This window comes from Abramis brama, assembly GCF_963993115.1.
Source record: "Abramis brama genome assembly, chromosome: 17".
Taxonomy (NCBI): domain Eukaryota; kingdom Metazoa; phylum Chordata; class Actinopteri; order Cypriniformes; family Leuciscidae; genus Abramis; species Abramis brama.
Window position 1 is genome coordinate 17,042,932 of NC_139979.1, and position 27,815 is coordinate 17,070,746.

At 38.1% G+C, this 27,815-nt stretch overlaps 1 protein-coding gene across 2 annotated transcripts in view; it reads left to right on the plus strand.

Moving 5' to 3' along the window:
* Window positions 1–2,840: 2,840 nt before the first annotated feature.
* cadm4 (cell adhesion molecule 4) overlaps window positions 2,841–27,815 on the plus strand; it is a 141,786-nt gene continuing 116,811 nt past the window's right edge. The window contains exon 1 of one of the 2 annotated variants that reach the window (XM_084089166.1): window positions 2,841–3,100. In XM_084089166.1, the coding sequence (XP_083945292.1) occupies window positions 3,028–3,100 (73 nt within the window). In that variant the 5' untranslated portion in view covers window positions 2,841–3,027. The remainder of the gene's footprint in view (window positions 3,101–27,815) is intronic. The other variant, XM_084089164.1, reaches the window with a different exon arrangement.

Below are 27,815 nucleotides of genomic sequence, written 5' to 3' on the forward strand. Positions count from 1 at the left end.
GCAATTTGTAGTGGTGTCCAACACCATAGTGGACATTATCAAGTGCACTTATTAAATTCCATAATGCACCTCAATAATGAGTGTACAACCGATGTACACTCAATGGCTATCTGCTAGAATAACCACGCACAATAAGCGCCACATTGAATGATTTTCCGCATCTTGCCAGTAGATGGCGTCTGCAGCACTTCCAGTGCACACAGTGTCCGGATTCACTCTTTACATTTATTCCCTCATTCAGTGGACTACATTAGTGGAGGGATGTAGGCAACAGTGACTGAGGGTATAGGGGGCTATACTTCAGATAAAACTATTTTGATCCTGAACGAATCAGTGTTTTTTAACAAATAGTTTTAATAAACGATTCAATGATTGAAAAGCCTCTCGGCCAATAAATTCCAAGGTCTTACAAATAACCAATCGTCAATACCGTCGTAGCAATACACATACAGTGTATGGAATAATACTATGTTTTTATTCTGAACCAGAATTTTACACCGGCCTCTTAATGGGTGGTAACTAAGTATATTTCTGTCCAGTTCATGAATAATGGTAGCCTAAGAACCAGAAATGTGTCAGAAAACTCTTTAAAAACAAAAGGGAAGGGGGAAAAAAATCTATATCAAAAAAGGCCTCGAGGCAGTCCTGAGTTATTCTTTCAGAATGTGACCTATCTTATCTTTACATGCTGCCACAAGCCCAACTTTTTCACAAACAACATGAACTGGAATTGCCTGGACTATACAGTCACCACATAACCACAACTGTGTTTATTAATTTTACCCTCCAATGCTTTAACTTTAGCAGTTCATCACTGTAAACATTATCATAGCTTCTCATTTAATTTAATTTCTTCCGTCTGCAATATTTATGTTTCTTTTTGTGTAGTTTTATTACCAGTGTGTGGTTGACCAGAAGCCACCATTAATAACTGTGTTATGTGTGCTAAAACAATGACAGTTCATTAACGAAGGTACATGGCATGGAATGCAACAAAAACAATATTATTACACAAATTATTCAAGATCTCTCTTTCTCTCCCGCGGTTCTTCATAAAGTCCTTGAACAAGAGAATACATTAGCATGGGAAGCGCTTTGGAGTAGCAAAACTTGAAATGGCTACAGGCCAAAAGAAAATCCCATTTTTAAAATGCTGCTTTCTCCAGGGGCTCTTTAAAATAAACGGCCTGCAGCAGGAAAATCTCCAAAAGGGTCACGCATTTCATTTATATCATCTAGGTAATAGACTTTTATAAGAGAGAGAATAATAAAAGCTCTAAATGCCTTGCAGTTTTTCAGTGCTATAGGATGAGCCCACCTAATTCACAAAAACAACCTTTCCCACCGGCATTGTTTACTTAAAAATGATCCCAAACATCAAAAACTGTTAATTTGCTGCATAAATATTTTGGTTCAAAAAGCCATGAGCTGCAATTTATAATAAAAAACATTGATGTGTGAAAATAATATTTCACGTCTCAAGGTTCTCATCTACTAAGGTGCTTGTCAACAGTCATGGTTATTTTTTCATTTAAATGGCTTTCAGTTTCCTTTTGTATACATGTTTCCGCTTTCAAATTATTTATGCTCTGACCAAACACTTCCAAAAGGTTTGATGTTTGCTGGCCAATTATAAACTACTCTGGCATGCGGCACAGCTACACTTGGAAAGAATGACAGCAAACAAATGTTTTGGATCCTGCATGGGTGAACATGACTTTCTGGCTGTTGATTTCTTGCTTGTCTGTGACCATAATCTTCTAGAAGTGTTTCTTATGAATGTCTATAATTGAACAAAAAGAGTAATGTCTATATTGGCCAACTGTAAACAAGGCAATTTGGAGCAGCCAGTTTTGTTCTTATTTTCTGTTTGTGTTCTTCAGCTGTTATTGCATAATTTAACATGAGAGATTTCTTCATGTGGTTGAGGCGTGTTTTACAATATTCGTTGGCCAGAACAATATATTTTTGTTATCCTTTTATTTTGTTTGTTTATTTTATTTTGTTATCTTTATTATTATTTTATTTCATTTTGTTATCTTTATTTTTATTAATAATTTTTAAATTGTTTTGAGCTTTATAACTATTCTTTACATTTTACTTTCAATGTAGGCTACTATTGAATGTGAAAACAATATTCCTGCATGGGCAATTAAAGTTTTCTATAGTCAAGATTTTATAGTAGGCTAATATTAAGAAATATTAAAATTGTGACAGCTAACACCATTCTCCTCTGACTTGAAATCTTTTCAAAACCACATCGTTATTCCTCCAAATCATCACATGATGTCGCTAAATGCAAACTATAAAATTGGCTATAAATTCATAGCGGTTTTAATGATCGGCTACGCCAGAGAAGTGAGTTTGAGGATGAGGAAGATATTGAAGTCTTTCTCGGGCTAGTTTCATGCCAGTTTGGTTTCTAATGATCGTGTTGATTGTTTTCGTCGTATGTCACATAGTTGAATGATTCACATTATAATTCCTTGTTCTGAATTGGCCCAGTCAGTGAATCTGTCATTTATCTCTGCGGAATCCACATTATTCATTAAAAAGCCCAGTGTTCCAGTAAATTCGAATTATTTATATAGGCTACAGCGGGTTCAAAACTTTATTGATCGCCACTGTAATTCATCACGTTATAGAGCGGTTAATTGGAAGGCTGCTCATTCCAATAACTGCAGTGCTATATAGCACATTGTCTTTTTGATCAAAACAAACGGTCATTTGTCTTTTAATATTACACTTACCCCGCCCATTGGGTGTGCGCGGATCATTGTCAAATCCGATTGGTTGTAGCTGAGCCCAAGAAAAACCGGCCCTGCTACATTTCCACCTTTCATTCAGAGTATTGTATCAGATTGAGTGTACATGTGAGTACTAGTAGGCTATGTAACACACAACGATTCCAGCAAACACTGGAGTTGAGAAAAGACATAACTCGTAGGTGAGAGCCTGCGCACTCATGTTATTCTAATTCCTACCTAAGGAAGAGGAACTAACAGAGAGATCCGAGGAATAACACACATGATGGCATTTTCTTCTTTTTGGAATTGCGCTCCCCTTTCTCTCCTACTGCTCCTGTCTTATTCGCATACAGGTAAGAATGATTTATTCAGTCTATGAACACTTTGAAAGTTTACTTGCCAGATGTTTCACTAAAGAGAACTATTTATCCAATGTTGCCATCGCGAGACATGTAAACACATCGGCATATGCGCATCACCTACAAGCACATCGACTGCATTAAATGTGGTAGAAATCATGTTAGCTTCCATTGTATTGCATTAATACGAAAGTGAAATTAAAATGGTTCTTCTAAAGTTCCTGCTCCCGTTTCCCGTTTTCTGCTATTACATGTCTTGCAGGCTAATTATCGTTTATTATTTTGGTCAGTAGTTTGCGTCACTCACCTGCACCTCTGCTGACTCCGTTTGCTCTAGTAATAAAGTGGGTTCGCTCAATAACTGCACGTACAGTAGCACACATTATGTGCTTGATAATTCATTTTTAGATGCTTTTCTATGTGCTTTAATTCTTCGTTTACGCTCGCGCGCATTATTGTTCAGATATTGTGCACTATGCTTTGTTCTTTCATTTATCGATGTCCTTTGAGACCCCGAGCAGTGTACGTATTGCCATTGCGTCAGTCAGTAGAAAAGCGCAGATACCTTATATGTCATATGTCATAGCCGAATGCACTGTTCGGAGGTCCCGCTCTGAGCTCCTCTGCGCAGGGGTTACTGTCCCATATCAGTCTCAAATACAAGACTGTCAGAGCAAATCCCAACACGGGCCGCGTATTTCACGCTTGCCATCGCATGATAAGTGCATCTGCTGTGTCTTGGGATTTGGATTACAAGAGCATCTTGAAGATACTAGCTGGCCGTTTAATTTCTCTCTCCTAGCTGTGCCATCTGTTTGTAAGATGAGGCTCAAATTAATAATTATTAAGCAAGAGCGAAATAAGCATGGGAAGAAAAAAAATGCGTTTGCACTTTATGAGGTGTCTTTAACAATTGCCTAGGGCCGAATCGCATCAGTTTTGATATAAAGTCCAAAAGCACGATTGTGAGTTTTATATGACAACCATTTAATAACTTACCTTGCAGTTCTGATTCGCCAACGAACATAGTTAAAAAGAGCAAGAAAAACCATGCATCCACCAAGCAACGCAAAAACTAAATAAATGCAGGTCTGGAATATCACTCTGCTCCAGATCCACTCCAGGTTTTCCATTTCCTGCTCACTGAGGAGTCGAGAGAAACCCACTCCAAGCGATCATGGAGAAAAGTGGAAACAAAAACGCTCTGCATTTTTAAAACATAATTTTCTAGAATTCATACAAAAGCATAATACATGTTTCCATATCGATTACAACTTATAAGCTCAATAGTGTAATGCAAAGACAGTAAAAAAACAACAACAACAAGGATATGAGTTCCACTTCATGTTTAAAATTTTATGGAAACAAAAATGTATCAATTTGAAATTCAAAAGCATTCCTTTTGTTGAAATTCAGTTGCAATTTGTGGTCCGAGGCATGTGTGTTATGTGCATCATTGCTTAAATGAAAGGGTGTCTTCTCATTTGAGCCTTGGAGGTCAAGAGGGAGCTGTGGAGATGACTGTCATTAATCTCTCCTGTGACAAGAGGTAAAAGAGGAGAGAGAAAAGGGGGTTGTGGAGGGAAAGAAGGAGGGATAAATCTGATTATCACACCCCTTCATCATGTTAATCAATAGAGACTTTTGACACCAGGTTGACATATCCTGTTTCCAAACACGGAACAGACTGAATCAGACTGAAAAAGACAGAAATACAAAATGAAGATAACGTAAAGATGTAAACAGGATGGAAAAGTAGAAGACAGCCGGGGAAACAGATGGAGTGACAGGGATAATGGGAAGAAAGAACCTTGAACCTGTAGGAAACCAGTTTATCATAGGCAGAGAGAAAGAGAGATGTAGAAACAGGAGCATAGAAAAATATTGAATTGTGTTTGTGTGTGTACCTGTTTTTCTATCCCGGTGGGGACTTCAACCTGAATGCACACAAACTCATGGGGACTCGTGTCACAGTGGGGACCTAAATTGAGATCCCCATGGGTAAACAAGCTTATAAATCATACAGAATGAGTTTTTTTTAGAAATGTAAAAATTCAGAAAGTTTTCTGTGATGGGTAGGTTAGTGTAAGGGGATAGAATATACAGTATAAAAACCATTACGTCTATGGCGAGTCCCCACAAAGATAGTAAACCAGACTGTGTGTGTGTGTGTGTGTGTGTGAAATTGCCCCTTCCCCCGGCTCAAAAAATACAGAATGTACTAGGCTCAGTGACTGTGTGTGTCCCTTGGGCACAGGCTTGCAGACTCATGTTGTGTTCTCCATCTGAGCCCCTCTTTCTGTTTTTGCCACTCTCTCATTGTCTTCCCCCCCCCCCCCCCCCCCTCTCTCTCTCTGCATGCCCTTTTTTGCAGTGCTGTGAGACTGAGACACACACACACACACACACACACACAATAAACGGCCACAACTGCGCCAGTTGCATTCTGCATGCTGCATTCCTCGCCCGTCCCCTCTCATCACTGGCCTTGCACAGTTAATCATCTGTATTTGTTTATTTGATGGCAAGCAATATGAGAGTCATTCGTTTGAATCTGTTTTCATCATTTTTGGGGACTCTGTCAATGTTGCTTCTGCTGGATGGGCAAATTGCCTCCTAATTGGAAAAAAGTATAAAAATAGCAGCACAGTTTAAGAGAATTTGTATGGATTTTTCTTTTTTCTTCAAGTAAAATACAATTACATATCGCAGTTATAATAGTTGCCTTATTATATAGCTTGGCATGATTAGTCATGTGAATAAAAGTTGAAAAACAGCCATAGTTTTATAAGGGGTCCATACTGCAACTAAAGTGGTTTCAAAATTGGCAAATAAGTACTACAAACTAAAATCGAATTGCTAGTGGCAACAGTTTGGAAAACATTGTTGAAAAACATATGCGGTTTTGGCATGCAACAATGAACAGCGTGCGTCATGATGTTCAATTTGTGACCTGTTTGTTTTTAATGAGTCTGTCAAAAAGATTCAGAGAACTCGCTCGTGAGTTAGTGATTTGAATCAGACCCAGTGAATCGTTTACAGTCATTACAGAGTTTTCGGCTCCCTCACTAAACCGTGATTCATTTTTTTCAGTTATGTCTGATTGGAAATTCTTGGAGAACCATTCATCATTATTTGTAAAGTAAACTGTGTTGTGATAAATGTTATTTAAAAAAAAAAAAAATTCAAATATTTCACAAAAATATTAGTCATTGTTTGCCACAGTGAAGAAGTCCAATATAATGTTGAATTGACTGTAAGGAAAACTGTGGAGTAAAACTGTAATGTGGGTGACATGTTAGAGCCACAATAAAGCACAATATCTGACTTTTTATCAACTGGTTGGGCATTCATATTCTTATAAAAACAGAAGGCACAAATACAGTCAGGTAGGGATGCACCGATATGAAAATTTTGGCCGATACCGATAACCAATATTTGAAAGCCGATAACCGATATATTGGCCGATAAATCTAAATCCAAATTTATATATAATTTTTGAGAGCCTGATTACTAAATCAAAAGTTTCCCCATTAAAAGCCATGTCCCAAGCACACAATTATAATGTTCTCATAGCCTATAGCCTATATGACAGCACATAACTGTTTTCCTTTTTTGAAGTGATTCTAATCATATTTCAAGCAGTTCAAAAACATCACGGTGAACAGTGCGCATCTGAAGTGTCTCAGCTGAAGGAAATAATCCATTATTTATCGGCTTTAATATATCAGCCGAATTTTCTTATCGGGGCGATAACGATAACATTAAAAATGAACATCGGCCAATACCAGTATGGTGGCCGATATATAGTGCATCCCTACAGTCAGGATCAAATTGGAGCTAAAAAAGTAATTTGTCTTTTTTGTATTTTTTGATTGTATTTTTGTATATCTTTTGTTTCAAAGGTTTGATTTCCTAGTCTTATTCCGATGCAAAATTGGTGTATTTTGCAGGGTAGGCTTTATAGGATTAGCTGCACATGTAGGGCAGAAATTGGTATTTTCTCTTGACACTTTGTTCTGTAATGCTATGAGGAAGCCTTTATCTTGAGCCAAGGTTTATCCTTTGATTCCAGTGTATGGTTGTGTAATTCCCTCAGTAAAAACATGTTGACATTTAATTACAGTGGAAGCCCTCCCACCAGTATGTTAAAAACAGACATATAGTAAAGCCTTCAGGTACACGCTTTCTATTTTTACTTTAAATTCACAGTAAACACTGAACCCAGACAAAAAAGACAACATAAACATAGAGAGCTGGTGAAGAGTGTTATGTAGCTACTTGGCTTTCTCTTATCACTGTAAAAGATTACACATTTTACAGCCATATAAACAGATGTTTAGGGATCAAACTGTTGCTTAACACAGAAGATAGAAAAGCGAATAAGAGTCATAGGTGTACTGAAACTCGTGAACACCTTCAATTTGAAGACGAAGAGATAAACACTGGGAGGAATAGACCGTTTTCAAACCGTTTCAATGGAGGGCTGGATTCATCATTGTGTTTTATGGAGTCGTTACATGGCATGGGTTTGTCGGTGGTGTCTCTGTAACTTTATTTCACAGTAATTATCTTCAATCTGATTCGACTGATTAGACTCTCCTTTAATTTTCTTGTTCGCTCTCATCGCCTGCCTGCGGTCACTCATATTAGACTCAATACTTTATGTCTCATTTCAGAGCTTACATGCTGAAGAGGAGGTTATTGGAAGACTGTGCTGTTTTTAAATGACAGAAATGATGAATCAGATGCTTGTGGGTAAAGTTGACTACAGATGTTATTGAGCAAGGCCAGCACACCGCTGTAATGAAGCCGAAACTCTTCCATCTCTCCCAAAAGAACATCTCGAATATTATTCTAATGAAACACTCTCAGAAAGGTGTGCCCATTATACAAGCTTATTTTTCAGGGTTATCACGCTCAAGCTGTTTCTGCGGCTCGCTTGGATTGAATTCAGACACATTCATTGTGGGAATTTAAGTGCTTGCTCTCTGATAAGTGTGTGAATTATTGAAATGTGTCTGTTCGTACTGGACCAGATTCTGTCTGTGTCACTTGTGAGAAGGCAAAAAGCTCGCCAGACACGAGTTGTCAATAATTCAGACTTGGGTTGAACTTGTGAAGATCTAATTTTTCTTCCTCTTGTCCTGAGAGATGTCTGAGTGGCAGTGAATGTCTTTCTCAGCACTATGAATAAGACTTCAGAATAGCAATGCAATGTTTCTCAGTGTCTTTATCCCACAGCTTGAGAACCAGATAGAAATGTATCAATCTGAAATTACCTTCCTAATGAGTACTAAGATAAATTGAGCTTTATTAGTGTTTTGGCTAGAGATGGGTCACTATGGTTTACTCAGGGGGTTTCAAACCTTTTAATACCAATCAATTATGACAATCTCCTTACGAGCGACCCCTTTCCCAAAGTAAAATAAAAAATAGACTGAAAAATGTATACTATGAAATTTGTATATGAGAAAAACAGGATATCATCACAAAAAAGACATCATCATTTCAGCTGAATAGAAAGAAAATCCTTTTCATATAATATTTCAAATGTTTGTTTTGGCCTTAGTATACTAAAACATATATGTTAGAGTCAATTAATCAATTTTGGAAACATGTCGTCTAACATAATACAACAATTTATTTTTTCAGCATAAAAAGTGTGTGTAGGCCTATATATATATATATATATATATATATATATATATATATATATATATATATATACTTTTTATGCGTAAAAAATAAATTGTTGTATTACACACACACACACACACACACACACACACACACACACACACACACACACACACACACACACACACACACACACACACAATGGGATCATATGTGTACATCCTTAGTATTAAAAGATTTAACAACCCTTGGTTTAGACAACCAGCTGACTAGTCAGTTTTGAAAATATGTAGATTTACTCATCTCTCACTCTGGAAATACCCCGAAATCATGAGTGCTTTCAGTTCTGCTCTCTTTACACCAAGAATATCTCTATTTGGATTTTTTTTCTAGAGAGAGACATGACCGAGAGAGAGACATGAGAGATATGAGAGAGATATGAGAGAGAGAGAGAGAGAGAGAGAGAGAGAGAGAGAGAGAGAGAGAGGAATCAAAGACACTGCTCTGAGACATGAAAAGAGAGGTGGAGGAGAGAGAGAGCCAGACTTAAGTGGATGTTGTGGTTGATTGCCACAGAGGTGAACATTCCTCCATATAGGGGACAGTGTTGCCATGACTTTACAAACTCTGCCCTGTGCTTGTTTAACAGCCCTCTAACCTCTGTCTTTTCTTTTGCTCCTGCTTTCATTTCTTTGCCTCATCCTTCCACCTGTTTCCAAGGCTCCCGTCGAGTCTCTGTTCCATACCCACATGAGGTAAAGGTCCCAGGCTTTTGCAGCAATTACAGGAGTATGAGTGGCACTAAAGCCCTCACAAGGCTTGATTAGATGAAGGGCCCATTAGAACTAAAATGGGCCCCTGTTCCAGATGGAGAGTGTGTGAAAGGATAGCTTCTTGAGAGGGAGACTAATGCACCGATTACATAATGTGGAGAGGGTGGAGGTATTAATGAAGCCCGAGATGAGCGCTGAGGGCTGGGGGGAGCAGTCCCTACTTGGGACAGGAGTGTGTGACATGAGTTGGTCTGACCACTGCACATTCTCATGCTGGGAGGAAAGGACATTTTTTTCACTTATTTTCTCATTAATATTGTTTTTAGATGTTTAAATACCTTCTTCAATCTTTAATATTCAGAGACACTTTTAAATAAGCTGAAAACACACTGTGGCAAAATGTCAAAACATTGCTCTGTCTGTTTAAGCATCCTGACCAGATCAATATAGCAACAATGGCTCAACCAGAGATGGCAAAAGTACCCACTTCCCCAGATACTTGTGTTAAAAAATACTCTGGTAAAAGTAGAAGTACTGATTTAACTTCTTTACTCAAGTAAAAGTAACAAAGTACAGGCTTGGAAATTTACTTAAAGTATAAAAGTAAAGTAGCCTTGCAAATGACAACCATTTTTTATGCAAAGCTACCTGACTCAAAAAACTAAAAAATGATCTGAATGGTGAGTTTTGTAATCCGTTACACCAATAGTTCATATCTCCTTGCATGGACTTAATTATATGGTTAAAGGACATGGACTTGCTGGAAGAGCATATTGATTACTTTTTTTTTTTAAACAGTCAATTTTTGTCATTTTGTTTGTTGATGCTAGTGGCACAGAAATTACACACTTCACCTTGAATGTTTATTTTTTTAGAATGGCTAAGGGTCCGAAAAGCTGAAGAATTGAATAGGATCCTGACAAAATCTTAACCATGGGTTTCACCAAAATACAAAAAAAAAATATATATATAATTTAGGCACTTTTACTGATAAACACATTAAGAGGTAGGGCAGGAAATCCTGTGTAGAAGATGAAGGAAAATGATTGGGAAATGACCAAAATACCATAGCTGGGTGTTTCTTTAACTGCGGGCACTTTTATGTCCCAGGGGTTGACTGTTATTAAAACAACAGAGTTACATTTTTTCTTTTTGTTATATGAAGGCCAACTGTCCTGGAGACATTTTACTATACTGTCAGTATTAAAGTATGAAAATCCATTCTAAAAAATATGATAGATTACGCATCTCAGATGATCTAAACAAAGACTTAAGCAAAAGCTAATATATCTGTTAGGGACAACAGTCTCAGTGAATAGTTTGAAATGGAATGTGAATGAAACTCAAGGAAAATAGCACTTGAAAAGAATATTTTGGTTGTGTGTCATTTCAATTCAAGCTCTGATTTATAATTGAAATTATTTAATTGTGTATTGTGATTGGAATTTTCCTTATATCTTCAGGGGGAAAACAATACAAGCGACAGTATTCTTCTGGGATGTATGTATGTCCACTGTTGGACATTGTTTGTAGACAAATAACTAGTGAGTGTGAAAAGTGTGTTTAAAAGATTATATTTTCTAAATATCCACAGGGCCAGAAGTGCCCAAGGTTGAAGAAACGCTCAGTTACCATGGTACAGTTCTGTAAGTCCAGAAAAAAGGAGGAAGAACAGGCTGAAGGGTTAAAGGAGAACAGCGTGAAGGTCTCAGCACCTACACTACACAGTTCAGTGGTGTGTGAAACAGTGGAGAATGGGAAGTTAAAGAGGCTAGCGTGCACAGCAGAGGACGCGGCTGAGGAGAGTGGAGAGCGAGAGACGGAGGGAAGAATAACAAACAACTGAGGTAGTCGAAGAATCAAGAAAGAGCAGCACATCAGAGTGGAGGTTAAGATATCCTTCCTCCAGTGAAAAGATTAAAGAAAGAGAGAGAGCAGAAAGGGGACAATCTAAGTGGCAACTAGTTGTGTAGGTGACTGAAGCAAACAGCAAAAACATGGCACCTTCACAAAGTGAGAACAGATGATCAATGAGGACATTTTACTGCCGACCACCCACCCGTCTGGAGCTGAGTGGCAGGGCAGGGGTGAAGCACACACACACACACACACACACAATCACATTTCCCTCGCAGTCTTCTGCTCTCTCAGATATGCCCACTGAAGCGCTCAGCAGTGGCCTGGTAAATGAGAATTGCAGGGTTGTGCAACATTCAGAACTAAAGAATTGTCAATTTGAACAGAATTATCACAAACACACCAAAGGAAATCAGTGCTTTAGTATTATTTCTGTAGTAGTAGTTTTTATTTATATTTAGAAATTAGTTTTTATTTTTACATTTCCAGTTTTCATTTAAATTTTTGTTTCTACTAGCTTACTTTTGTTATTTGCTTTTGTCATTTTTCCTATTATTATTTTTTATATTGTATGATTTTTTCTATTTAGGTTTAATTTATTTAAGTTTTAGTTTTAGTTCAGTTTCAGTTTTTAGTTCCATTAAGTAATTTTAGAGCTTCAACTTATTTCAGTTAGTTTCCAGGGCAGCATTTCCATCCATCCATCCATCCATCCATCCATCCATCCATCATCCCTTCAAACTTCAAAGCTTTTTCAACATTTCCAAAACTTTAAAACAAGGTTTTGTCAAGGCAAACAAACTTTGCTTTTCTAGTTAGCAAGTTACAGTCAATAAACATTGTATGTCTATACCTTACATTCAAATTCAAATAGCAACTCTGCATTTGTGTTTGCTGCCTCAATTCAAATTATGAAATTGAAAAGGCAGAGAATTATTGTTTGAATGTAAATAGAGGACCTGACTGAAAACCTGCAGTTAACTGGGAAGGAACGGCACATTATCGAGGTGTGATTACTTTCCTTTAAACTCTCAAAACGTGATCTGCACTGTGGGTCAAGGGCCACACGGAGGGAAACATATACATGGTCAAGCAGAGGTGGGAGTAAGTCACACATGTGCAAGTCACAAGCAAGTCTCAAGTCTTAACCTTCAAGTCTCAAGCAAGTCCAAGTCAACTTTGTGAAAAGCAAGTCAAGTCAAGTCAAGTCAAGTCACTGCTTTATGTCAAGCAAGTCAAGTCAAGTCGTAGCTTGGGTCACAAGTCACTGGCGAGTCATACAAACGTTTGATGATTTCACTGAATTTATATATTAAAATAAGTTAAAATTACAGAAGTTGTGGACTATGGTTTTATTTGCAACATTTTTTTTGTTTTAAATATGCATTTCCACATACAGCTGAGTGGTTACTACAATAAAAAATAAAAAATAAATACAATTTCAAACTACATAGCCTAAAATGTAAATGTAACTGAAATTAGGCCAACATTAAAGCATTTAAAAATAAATATGCCTCAAACATTGCAGATGACCATTAAAAGGTATTAAACAATTCACAATTCAAGTATAATGGTTCCTATGCCACCAAATGGCATTCTTCAAACTGGCATCCCCATAAGTTATATATTTTTAATTATGAAGTTAAAACCGCCAATACGTGGCGCCAAATCACCGTCTTAATGTACGAGTCATAGAAGCATTCATTCAACTGATTTGTTCAAAACGGCAGATTCGTTCTGGAACTAAGCAACTAGGTCACTGAATCACAAATACGCATAACTCTTTCTGTGGATTGTTTGGAACGATTGTCATTGGAGAAATAGAGCAAAAACAGAGAATATTTGTAATATTATGTCTAAAATGTCACATCACAATATTCACTCTTTGTTTACTGAACTGTTTTATAAAATCATTATCACATTTGAAATATTTTTTAATATCATATGTTATAATTATAAAAATAACTCATAGGGCAATTTTTCCACCACATTTTGAATTTTGGGTGCATATTAATTCTGCTGGCATTTTGCCCCTAACCCCCTGATAATATCTAACCCTGCTTTAAGAGAAACATAAAACACGACAAAACATTAACGGTTTTCTATGTTGTTTTTCGTCATTGGAAAGAATGACATATTTGGCTTTAAAGCATGATTGGAAAGAAATGTGGCAAATGTTATACAAAACATATGCCATCATTAATTATCATTTGAATATTGACAACATTAAGCTACATTTGAAAAGATGGTACTATACGGTTATCCGGACCACATGTGATGACCTACCCCAACCCCGCCCCTAAACCTACCCGTCACTGGGGTTACGACCAACCAAGAGCGGTTGTGGTCACGTGTGGTCAGGTGTGGTCCGGATAACCGTATAGTACCGAAAACATAATTGTGTATAAAGAAACATGCTGTTTTGACCAATATTCTCTCTAGATTTAAAGATAGTCAAATTAACTATAACAAACAGGTTAAACAAGCCATAGCTTACTTTTAGACGTGGTGAATGAAGTTCGACTATTCAAGGTTGTGATGGTCGTCCGATATCCCTTGCCTGTTATTCATTGTATGAATATGGTCAATTTTAGTGTTTATATCCAAAAAGAAACGATGCTGGTCATGTTTTTGTATTTAGCGCGTTCACCGCGATGTATGTTTTTTCTGGGCTTGTGCAGCGTGATGCAATCGCGCAGAATCTGATGACTGGCGTCAATGGTTCCGTTGCTTTCATTTTGTTCATCAATTGATGTTGCGATGATTTATATAAAAATGTATATCAAGTCATTCTCGAGTCATACAGTTCAAGTCAAGTCAAGTCTCGAGTCATTGGATCTCAAGTCAAAGTCAAGTCGAGTCATTTTCTTAATTTAGTCAAGCAAGTCTCAAGTCCTTAAATTTGCGACTCGAGTCTGACTCGAGTCAAGTCATGTGACTCGAGTCCCCCATCTCTGTGGTCAAGTATCCCTCACAGAAAACACCAAACACTGAATGATAGATGCTCTCAGCGATAATGATTACCTGGAGATTACTTTGAAAACAAATTGAGGTGACGTGAGATGCGGGATTGAGAAGCACTTCAAACGTGGATCAGAGCCAGAGAGTACAGCAACATCCAACACTGCAGCATCAGCACAATGCTGTCCCCCTTCCAACCCTATAACAATGAATTCAGGCTTGGAAGTGAACCTTTGATCTTGGATAATTAGTAGGCGGTAAATAAATCTTCATTAGCTGTAATGAATTACACCACAAAACAAAAAACCATCAAAGTTGCTGGTAATTCCACAATTAAAGTCTCAATGTATGCATAGAGGACAAGGGCAGCACTTGCGGGTACGTGCTTTCGGTGTTGTTTAGACTCTGTATAGTAAAAAACACAATATCGCAAGCACGAGGTCATCTTGTTGTTGTTGTTCTGGTGATGCGGAGAGTTTGTCCTTTCAGGGCTGGCAGGCAGAATTGGCCCGAGGCTCCAATAGCTGGAGATTACTTACTCTAACAATGGATTACGTTTCCGAGATTGTCTCAGTTCGAGGGGCGTGCGTGAGTTGCTGAGACATCCCGGGCTTGTGACCTTGACCGTGGATGATTGCGGGAACTCAGCTCCAGGGAGCTCTTAGCGAGAATAGGAAAATGCATAATAAGACAGGAAGGGTTTTAGTGTGAATGAATGCAGGCATGACTGTAGTTGTGCAGGAGATTTGGAAGTCTTGTTTCTTGCACCCCTCAGACCAAACCTGGAGGGCTGGACAATCTCGCAACTCATCTGAAAAAGAAATAATGTTATCATCTCTCGCACACATGGGTGGGATGACTCACGTCCCCTTCTGCCTCGCCGGCAAATCGCAGTGGAAGCTGTTATATTAACAGTAATTTCTGATGCAAACACACAAATGTGCGTGATTCACTTTTTGAGGTGAATATCAGCCTCTAGCGCCCCGGGGAAGAGTGGAATCCTTCAGTATACCGCTTTAATTACCCATGATTCTCCTTTACCTTATCTTTGTTCAACTAATGAAGCTCAGAGGAACGCAACTGGCTGCTACAGGAAATTGTGTAATTAAAAAAAGATTGCCTATATTGTGGAAGATGGATGGCAGCGGAAGACTCTCAGAGTGACTTTATGTTCATACGTGGATATTAAGACATTTGGAGTTAACATAATCGGTTGGTCTGGTTGTAGATGCAGGCAGGTGGTTGCTTAAGGGTTAAAGAAGTTTACCCAAAAATGAAAATGTTGTCATCTTTTATACACTCTCATGTCAATCCAAACCTGTATGACTTTGTATCTTCTGTGGAAAACAAAAGAAGACATTTTGAAGGATTGTTTTTCACTATAAAAATCAGTGGGGTCCGAAACAAAACTGGATTCCATTGTCATTCTGTGGATTAAAAAACACTGAGACAAAATATCATCTTTTATGTTCCACAGAAGAAAGTCTTACAAGTTTGGAATGACACAAGGGTGAGTAAATGATGACAGAATTTAAATATCCTTTGAAGAAAGACCTTATTTTCGGGAAAATATCTCTGAGCTTGCTGGAAATGGCTGTTTAAAAAATTGTCCTGGAGGTAAACTCGGGCTGCAGATCTGACATCCGTATGGATTTTTTTTTCATATTAAGCTTTTCAACAACATTCGTTCCCCTCCTCTCTCTCTCACTCTCTGTTGGCTTCTGACCTCTTCTGCTTTATTCGTAACACACACATACACACACACTGGCTCTATACATATACAGTAGCTATTCCTCCTGGTAGGTTATGCTGTGGTGTCTGTGATGTAGGGGAAAGTGATTTTCATGGCAGTGGCCGTGGGCTATGTTTTGTAAGGGAAGTTGTGTGTGTGTTCGCCAGGTGCTCTGTTACAGGGAACTTAGTCCTGGTGTCCAGATTTGATGCTTGTGGCGGTTTTGTGCTAATTTACATACAGAGAGTCTGTTGTGATTTTATTCCCACCTCCGGCAGACTCACCACCCCCTTTTAGTCCCTCTTGTATTTTTTTTAGGACTGCAACTAACAGTGTTTTTTTTGATAACCGATTAATCCGTGAATCATTTCTTAGGTTAATCATATTAATTATGCAGATATGCTTTGATTTAATCACTTAATCAGATGTCTCTTACTAAATTCTCTTCAAATTTATGAAGGAGGTGGACTGTTCTGCAGGAACACACATAAAATCTACCATTACTTTGGGTTGCATATAGGATTTCACCTTTCAGTTATGGTGGATTTAAAACCTAAATAAGATTTTTATCAAAATGAATGCGCTCAGTTTGATTGACATGCGTGCACACACTCTATGAAGTATTTGATGGTCAAACGACGACTGCAACATTTCGTTCACTTTCTGTTAGGAAGAGCTGCGAAATGAAAATGTTTGCATTATAAAAAAATGTAATGATTTAATATTATGTCCTGATGAAAATCCACTTGAACAGCTCATTTGTAATCAAAATAACAAAGCGCTGATTACATAGTCATTCATTTTTACTATAAATCCAAACCTGTATGACTTTCTTTCTTTTGTATAACATAAAAGAGGATACTCTAAACAATGCTGTTAATTAAGCACTTTCAGTTCCCATTGAATGCCATTGTATGGTCACAAGATATAATGGAAGTCAATAAGAACCAAAACTATTTGGTTACCCACATCTTTAAAATATTTTATATTGTGTTCCACAGAAAAAAAGAAAGTAATACAGGTTTGGAAGAAAAAAGAGTGAGTAAATTATGACAGAATTTACAGTTTTGGCTGAACTATCCCTTTAAATACTGGTGAAAATTTGGCATTATCAGCTGCTTCTTTAAAAGATGTGATGGTCTCAGCAGTTCGGGTGAAGCTTGGCAGCTCATTCACCATGGTTTTAGAGAGGAACTTTGTGAAGAAATAATGTGGTGTCACTCATTCAGTGACCTTTAGCTTGCGGGAGGAAGCATAAACTTGTATGAGTGTATTGAGGTAGGGAGGTGCTGTTCTGTAATACTTTATATTGTACATTGCAGTTTAATGTAGCCTACTACTACAATAAAACCTCTCTAAACTTTAATTTTCTTGCAGATTCACTTACCAGGTGGTCCATAAATGGCCAGTCCATCCCTGGTTGGAGCCCTAATTTCTTTGCTTAATAGTCTCCCTCTTTGGCTCTTTCTTTAAATTCCCTTGTTTCTATCTTGGTCTGCTGAAGTGTGCACTTTGGATCTGTGCTGTACTGCATTTTTCTTATAGCAGATCTTTCTCACGTTTGTATTTCAACCCACCCAAATTTCCTGTTCCCCCTCATTTCCCCTTCCGCTCACCCTTCATACTTTCCCTCAATCACTCCCTTCACCACTAAAGTTCTTTCACTTTCAGAAGTTTCACCTTTCCTCTCTGTTGTCTGTCGTTCTCTTTGAATTTAAAGTGTTCGCTCATTTTGGGTGACATCCAGCGGGAGCTTTTCAGTACAGCAATGGGGCGTTTAAAACTATTTACTCGCATCAATTTTTAATTTTCTCATCTCTCTGCATTATTGTCATGCTGAGGAATGTAAAGCGGACACCTCTCTCTCTGTCTCCATCTCTCTTCCCTTCTCTTTTCCCTCAATTTCCTTCTTTTCCCTCAAGCCCAGTTTATCTCTTTATCCATTATACATTGCTCTTTATGTCTCTCTGCCAAGCAATATGGCATAAGGTTTATGTGCATATCAGGGAATAGCATGGGACTGGGTCTGTATGAGTGCGTGTGTGCGTAATATGCACTTGGGGACACTAGCGGTCATTGGATCAGAAGTGTGCAGCTCTCTCTCACACACACACACACATGCATTATTGTGCTTGTGTCATTGTTATGCAGAATGCATTTCCCAGCATGGCCTGGTCACTTGCATTTACACACACACACACACACACACACACACACACACACACACACACACACACACACACACACACACACACACACACACACACACACACACACACACACACACACACACACACACACACACACACACACACACGACAGGAGAAACTTGAGCCATAATGATAGAAGGCTTTTCAATCAACAAGTCGCCAACATTTACCATGATTTACTGTAGTAACACTAACTGAAACCATGGGAGGATTGCGGCAGAAATGTGGGATATTCATAGCGAATTTTATTATATTATTGTAGACAGAGTAATGTAATATAATTGCAGTATTTTTTGTTATTAATCTATAGCCGTTTTTGTGCATTTTTTTTATTAATAATCTAAATGACTTTAGGCTATACTGTTTTCACAACAAAAAACATAATAGCCTATTTACTTTTCACCATGGTTGTGAGGGGGAAAGTGATGTTTTACCTGTGGTTAACATGATCCAAATACTATGGAAGACTACTATTGCAAAACTCTAAACACAGTTCTCTACATTAGACATCATTCAAAACGAACAGCTCTTTTGTTTCATTTAAAAAAACCCAGCCATTTAAATGGCACATTAATTTATACACACAATGATCATGTGTGAAACAATCTCTTGGACATCAAAACTTAAGTTTACATTTATTTTGTAAATACTGAATATGCATACAAGTCAAGTCATCTTTATTTCTATAGTGCTTTATATAATACAGATTGTTTCACAGCAGCTTCACAATAGAAACAAATTTAAATTCTGCTGTAAAGCAGCTGTAGCAAGCCAATAGTTTTATTATACAGCTCGAATCAGTTCAGATCAATAACTGTAAAGTTCATCAATTGTGCATACATACTGTAAATACAGTGTATTTGTGCACAGGCCTACATGTACTTGTGAGTGCTATGACAAGCTCCTTTGCACTCCATTGAACAAGCATAAGACACAAGATAGTAATTCACACCCTCATTTCCAACACAGAATGCTATTAAGAACAATCCATCATTTGAGATGTGGAAATTTTCATTACATTCAAAAATATATGACAGAGTTCTCCTGCTGTGCATATATTTCGCATTTGGACATTGTTATTAGTCAAATTAAATAAACTAGGGAGAGTATGAAAAGTGTATTTTAAGACAGATTACTTTCTAAAAGTCCACAAGGCCAGAAGTGCTCATAGTCGAAGAACACTCTTACACAACTGCCATTGTGCTGGACATGAAGCACCATGGGATGAATATATTAAATATATTTGCATCTTGCCAAGGAATGATTTGGAACTGCAGTTTGACACGAATTCTCCAGAAGATTCCTCAACAGATTTATTTATATGCATTTTAGCAGTTCAGTCGTGTTATGCACCATCTAACAAAGCTAAAAAAAATTAGTTAATTTATATGTATATGTCACAAGGATCTTTATGAAAGGATAAAAAGAAGTAAATAAACCATAGTCCTCCAGTGAAACAGGCTTCAGTCTGGAAATAAAAGGGCTAGCTGAGCCCTCATCCACTCGTAAAATATATCCCAACTGAGCTGTACCATCCAGACTTTCTGCCAACTATACAGCTGCGGCGGGAACGCTGACAAGCATACGCATACAAATGCACTCACACACATTTACTTAGGTACTCTGAGCAGACTCGGACTAGCTGGCGCACACTCTAATTTTCAGGAAAGGAGTGGACAGAGTGACCTAAGCTAACCCAGAGTTACATTTTACATGTCTACACTAAAGGACACGGGGGTCTAGTGAATGAATGCTGGCAGTGGATTCGACTCCCTATTGTTTTATAATGTTTTGTGGAGTCATTTGCTAGTTTAAATTAGCTAGCTCTCATACAAAAACATATACTCAAAACTCTCATGGTGCCTTATGTGGTATGTTATGCTAATAAAGTCCGAGAGGCCTGAAGTTTAAGAACATCACACACTCCCACGGTTCACATGCTGTTCGCACACACACACACAAAAACACACACACACACTGTTATGCTGTCACACTGTGGGATATGGTAAGTCTTGGCTCCGCTGGGAGGTTTAACAGCAGCTGGAGGGGCATTTGTCCTTCACTCTCACTCCCACTCCTTCTTTCATCCCTCCATCTTTAATTCAGCATCCCGACCCCCAAGCCCCAGCATCCACCTCTGCTCTCCGCCATTTGTTTGTTCTCAAGTAGACCCAGCATCCCTCTCTCTCCCTGTCTAGGGGCTAAATCGCATCCTTTTATACTTCACCACCCCCTTTCAGATGAGAAAGTTGGCAGAAACCAAAAAACAGAAAGAAGATGTGAGTGCATGTGCGTGTGAATGAGGATCCAAAAAGAAAGCTGTGAAAGCAGGCGGAAACACACGTCTTTTGGCTTTGAATTAATCCCGTTGATTATACTGCCGAAATCTGGGTTGTGACACAGTTGTTATTGCTTTACGATATTAATAAAAGAGTGAGATGAAGAAAGGAGGCGGAAGGGAGGGGGGCGGGAGGAAAGATGGAGGAAAAGAATCAATGCAGAGGCTCGCAAGGTAATTAAAAGCAGCAATGGACAGGCCTTGAAAGCCATTATTAGTAGCTCTTGGTAAAATTACTATGATTACACAAACAGCTCCACCAACACAGGCTTTTGTGTATAGGCAATAATTGCCCCTGCAATAGATTCAGATTCTCAACAATGTTGTTTTTCGTGATAGATGGGAAACAAAGCGAAGGGAGGAAGGCAAAGGCCAACACTCCTCGATGCCCCAGGCGTCAATATAAGAATCGCTTAATCGCTATCCACAGAGCAAATGTACTTTCACGTTCTCAATTACCTGTTGTGGACTAATGTGCTGTATTTATCATGAAGATCAGCTTCTTGGAGCTGCAGTGTAGTGTTTAGCAGACAGGACACATTGAAATTCAAACTAGTTTGAGTTGATATCATGATATGGTGATGGCTTTACTCGTGAATATTAATTTGTTCGTACTGTGTGTTAATTAATAGCAGGATTCTGACATTATTAAATATTTTGTTTTGAAAGGTTTTGTAAGCAGGCATGTCCTTACACATCAATATGTATTGATCTTGACTTTAGGTTCAATGGAGCATCTATTTAACATCAAATTACTATTAAAAATATAATGTACAAAAATATTTAAACAATTATTCAATTCAATATCCTGTGATTTTTGATCAGTTCAAGTGAATGTCATCTACTAAACACTATAAATGTTCCTCTCCAGACAAGCATGATAAAATGAAAGACATTTTGTATGTCAGCTTATGCTCGGATCAGATGTATTTTTTTCATTCTTAATGTGGGGCAAAAAGTTTAGTTTTAAGCTGTTTTATATCATATTAAAATGCTAATGAGAGTAACATAAGTTAAAGCCCAATGTCATTTTTTTTCTCATCATTTCCCATCATTAACTTATTTTTTTATAAGCAGTAGAGCATGGCACTAGCAACACCAAGGTCATGGGGTCGATTCCCCAGGGAAAGCAAGAACTGATAAAATGTATACTTTGAATGCACTTTAAGTTGCTTTGGATAAAAGCGTCTGACAAATACATCAATGCAAATGTTTCTTTTAGTAACAGAGATGCAATCAGAGCAGAAGGTTAGATCTCAGTTGATGTTGTTTATCTCTACAGAATGTATAAGCATGTCAAGGCTACACCACCGCTTTTTATTTTCCACATCCTAGAAAAGTCTCAGAAGTAATACACTGTTTGTGAAAATAAAGGTCTTTGCATTATATATCAACATGCATTTAATTAATGGTAAAAGACACATTTCAAGCAAAACGTCATAAAATATTTTTAAATACACAATTTATGGTTGTCAAATGTTAGCATAACATGTTCATCTCACATGTGATGTACTCCACCTGTGGTAACTCTTCTATGATACCTGACTTATGCATCCACTAAAAATCATCTTGACACCAGGTCATAGGTCACTCTTCCACCGGAAAAAGACTCGCGTCTTTTAGACCCTTACCGGAAAGCCAGTGATTATAGTTTGTAAAGTTATAAATATGAATATTTTTCTTACAAAAACGGATTGCTTCACTTCAGAAGGCCTTTATTAACACACTGGAGCCGGATTACTTTTATGATTGATGGATGTGCTTTGTTTGGCCTTTAAAATCTACCATTATAAAGCTTGGAAGAGCCAGGATATTTTTTCATATAACTCCGATTGTGTTTGGCTGAAAGAAGAAAGACATATACAGGATGGCTTGAGGCTGAGTAAATTATGGGATAATTTTCTTTTTCTTGTGAACTAACCCTTCAATCTACAGATGGACTTCTAAAAGTGCCATATAGTGCACCTGCAGAAACACAAATTTGACTCCAGAGTGCATCATTTCCCAATCCCATGTCTTTTTTCACTGTCCTGTCTAAACAAGGCTTAAAAAGATTATGACAAGACAATGAAGATATCTTAACGAGACAACCTGAAAAATAGGCCAAAATACATCAGCACACGCTCTGTATTACTCCATGAGAATGAGTCATCAGCACTTCCTGTTCCTGTCTGATCTACACACACCCTAATGCAAATACTTACTCATTGGCACTCCTACATAAGCACTTCAAATGGTTGAAGCGCGGCACAAGCACACACACACCCCGGCGCTTCCTCCGCCGTCCTCGTTAAGTAAAACAGAGAGGCTAATGCATTTGGATTTGGCACTGTGCAAATTCATCGCAGCTCCTCAGACATGACCCACTTTATCTGAAGTGGAGCCACATCCGTTATGCTGAGAATCTATCACCATTAGAGCTCAGCTCTCCAGTCCCACTGCCTAGTGGTGTTAAAGAGACCCACATACACAAATGCACATGCTGTGTTCCGGCCCAGAGGGCGGCAATCATGTTCCTCCGCAGGGGATGGAGAAGTGACAAAGAGAGGGACACAGATGTGCATCTATCCGGAAGAGCATGTGTGTGTGTGTTTGCGCACGTTCATGCCAGCTACTGCATCAGAGGATTGAGGTTCCCTTGATAAACGGAGGATGTACTGAAATACTGTGTGCAAAAAGTAGTTTGTTTAAATGAAGAGCTTCTGAATGAGCAGCGGAAATGGTTTATCCCGGTTCTGTGTGTATGTTTAGGACTATGCGGCAGATTATGTATATGAAAAGACAGGATAAACAGATTTAGGAGATGGAAAAACATGAGTGGAAGATCAGACGAGGAGAGAGATTTAGGATGAAGGAAACTGAGAAAAGAGGGAAAGTTAAAAATGACTTGCTGTGAGCAGAGGATAGGTACTTTGCCACATATTAAAATATCTCCTGACTGTGTAGTAATTACAGATATTAGAAATAGAAAGGAAAAGAGTGAAGGAGACACCCAGAGGGAATGGGTGTCAGAGGACATCTGAGTATTTTCTAAAAAATGGGTTGGCAGTGGAAATAAAAAAGATCATTTTGATATAAAGCCAGGGGTTTGTGAGAAAATGAAGAGGTAGGGGTAACAGCAGGCATGGAGATATAGCCTATATATAGAAAAGAAAGCACGAAGAGAGAAAGGGAAGAGAGGAATAGATTAATGAGATGAAATCCAGGTGGTAATATCAGCATTACAGGTAATTCTGGAGGCAAGAGAGATTATCAAACTAATAATGATTCTTTATTATAAAAGCTGCATTGTCTGGGCAGCCATGGTGCTGTCTTTTTGGGGCGCTGATTTACTAAGTCGATTTCAGTATGTGTTTAATAAATGTCACAAGCTCCACTAAAGGTTAACTGATAACAACTCGGCTGAAATTGAAGATTATGCCTCAGCCTGCCTGAAAAACATTTTCCTTGACAGTTTTTCGGCAATTAAATCGTGCTGTATTTTCTGCCAGCTCTTTAGAATCTGAGTTCGATTCACAATCGAATCTCTACTTTGAGTCGGTTCCTTTCAGCACGTCGCTTTATTAGCGAACTGTCTGAATCGGTTCATGGTTCATTCTGAGTGATTCATACAGCTCCATCGCGCTCTGACTCGTTTGGAGCGCCGGATTAATGAATATTTACTTGCAATTTAAATCAAACCCGCAAAAGCGCCCTGTCGTTTCTTAGCGAAGAAGAAATCTTTGTTGAGTTCGACAACACCTGCACGAGCGGCTTGTCGACGACTCTGCACAGGTAAATTAACTGAGTGTCAAAGCACACAAATATTAGGCCTAAATGTGTACCATTACAATTTTGACAGGTTCCTATCATGGCGCGTGAATAGGCCTACAGTGGTTGCTTTTATTGCAGCCTATTCAGGGGCAGACTTATGAATTTGGGGGCCCTAGCAAATTCCAGATAGTTTGTAACCCTTGCTGTTGCATAGTTTGGAGTTTATTTACCCCTTCACAACTTGTCTATTGAATTGTGTTGTGCAAATTCAGCAATTAATTAGTCAATCTGATGTTGTTCAAAAGCCGTATTACCTTATTTTTTAGATTACAAAAGAAGACATAGGCTAAATATCATGTCTGCACTTGTCCATTTAATAGCAGTAAATGTGGCCTTCTTCAATCTTTACAAAAAACAAACACAGGATTTAAACCCTATGCAACTCGCTCCTTAATCCAAGTGTATCCATATTCCGTATGTGAATGCATATGGCAAACAAATCGAAAATGTTAAAGTCCCCATCAATAATTGTATCCCTTAAAATGTATGTTTGATCACCAAAATGACATATTCAAATGTTTTTTTTTTCCTGTGAAAAAAAATGTCTTCATGCCTTAAAATAGCTTGAATATAATTCTACGCCCTTGCTTCATTTAGTAGACACGGATCAATGAATATGTAAATTAGCCCCGCCTCCACTCACTCACACCAGCTCAGAGATCCACTCGGTCAACTTTACATTAGTAAATGCTGCACAATGACAAGCGCAAAATACTGGTTTAATCCAGGCATGTTTGAACCAGAAACTGATTCATAAGAAGTTGAAGAGTGAATTATGCGTTTTATGTATCGCTCTTTACAACGTCAGACACATAATGGTAATTAATATGATTAGCCTTTTGCTTGACTACGTTATCAAACAGCTAATAATGTGTTGCTAATGTTACACAAACCATGTTTCCATTCAGACAGCAGCAACTTTGAACAACTTAGAACGTGGAGATTAGAAAGGCATATATTTAATTATAACGTCGTAATATACATCATATACATAATTCACCCGCTATATTTGCTAAATGTACACAATCTTTCATATTAAAGGAAAAATATACTGGGATAACCTGGCTTCTCTTGAAACTCCCATGCTTTGCAGCATAGTTAATGATATGCTAATGCCAGCCCGCACTTTGAAGTGATTGGTTACAAGGTAGTTTGTGATGTAAGAAACACCAGCGATCTCAAACTGCGTTTTTGATACTGTCTTTAGATCACTGGAGTTTTAAGGAGAAAATACTCATCAATGGTGTTGACTTTGCACATGGTTTGTCTTAAAGCATATTAAAAACACCACATAGACATATAAACAACATTAAAAACTTGATTTTCGGTCTTTAAGTGAAAATCTTCGGTTGTGGCACTCCTGTGTACATTCATGCGAGTGCGCAGCAGTTCATGTCTGCACGCACACGAAAAGCAAATCAAGCTAATCATTTTGAGAAATCAAGACATAAAATCATGACAGGAAACACAAGGCCTATGAAACTAAAAAGGCAAGCATGTGTATATACTTCTCTGCGGTGAGTATCTCTGTTGTGAGAGACAGAGTCAGATTGTCACATGAACAAATAATACGCAGGCTATACCAAACACAATCAATTGTGACCCTGGACCACAAAACCAGTTACATGGGTACATTTTTTGAAATTGAGATTTATACATCATCTGAATCCATTGCTGTATGGTTTGTTAGGATAGGACAATATTTGGTCGAGAGACAACTATTTGAAAATCTGGAAACTAAGGGTACAAAAAAATCGAAACACTGAGAAAATCTCCTTTAAAGTTGTCCATTTATGTTCGCAATTGTGCTGCATTCACTTTATTATTATTATATTTACGGTAGGAAATTTACAAAATATCTTAATGGAACATGATCTTTACTTAATAGCCTAATGATATTTGGCATTAAATAAAAATCTATAATTTTGACCCATACAATGTATTGTTGGCAATTGACCGTTCGACAAGCTACGCCGCTCTCATGCCACTCCATGTTCTCACGCAGTGAAAAATACATCGCGGAGGAGAGAGGACACTGACAACGCACTGACAGGACAGACCAGGTTACTTTTGATATAAAACAAAGTCTCAACTTTCAAATTTGGTCATTTTTTAAAGAAATTTAAACAATAAATACCATTTTGTGGCTTTTTAATGTGTCTGACAGATCGCTGTAGAGTCTCGGTTAAAGCTGCTCGTGAACTGATCATCTCTTCCTTCTAGTTCATTTATAGCATCAAATAAACATGAATGAACATAAGAAGGAATGTTGTTTTAACCGCGGAAAGACATCAGTAGGCTACACTCTGTTTTTCAAGATCAAATTCTCCAACGTTAAACTACTAACTCTCCTGACTGCTTTGTCGGACAAAAGTGGCGAATTCGGCGGGTTGGCGGATTATGATTGGTCAGATCGCCTGTAAATTAAACTCCCTGCAAAGGGTCAATTGCCAAAAATATACCTGTGCTACTTGTGACTGGTTTTGTGATCCATGGTCACAATTTATCTAATTAAACACAATACATTTAAACACCTCTGATTGGCCATTGCATTGAACAGATATGTCTGTGATTGGCTACATTGCTCAACACTGCTAAAGGTTAGAAATAGAAACCCTTGATGCACTGGAGCGTTTGCAAAATATGTTTCACCAAATCGGATGGGGCCCCTTGATTCCCTGGGGGTCCTAAGCGGCCGCTTACCTTGCTTATTGGTTAAGTCCACCACTATCTGATTCCATACCATCAGATATTCCACTGCTCCCTGATGTCACTAGAACTGAACTATTTGTTATGACTTTGTTTACTTCTGTGTGTGGTTCTGTTTATGGCCTATTTATGAATCCATTTTCATTTGCATATCTTCCCAGCTTTGTTGTTAATGTAGATTAGATCCACTAGCAATAATCAGGGTCAGCATTTTATTCTTTTATTTTACTGCATTGCATTGCATGCACTTAATCATTGCACAGATTTCCTCCCAAAATCAGTGTGAAGTTTGGATGTCCTGCTCTTTTAATGATTCTAGATTGAGTTTAATTATTTTATAGTGAGGAGTAAGAGAGTCTGCGAGAGGAGGTGGGAGGTGAATGGTTAGAGAGGGAACAGCAGGTGTTACGGAGCTCTCAGATGGGAGATCTGATTATTATGATCATGTTGATGATACTGCTGATGAGCGAGAAGCAGCAGACAGGAAGATAGAGAGAGAAAAGACTGATTAGAATTTGAAAGGCAACTTGATGGCCACTTCTTTTCCTCATGGGAGTGAAGCTATGCCGACCTTTCCTGGCTCCCTCTTCCTCCTCCTCTCTCTCTCTCTCTCTCTCTCTCTCTCTCTCTCTCTCTCTCTCAATCTCTCTCTCTCTCTCTCTCTCTCTCTCTCTCT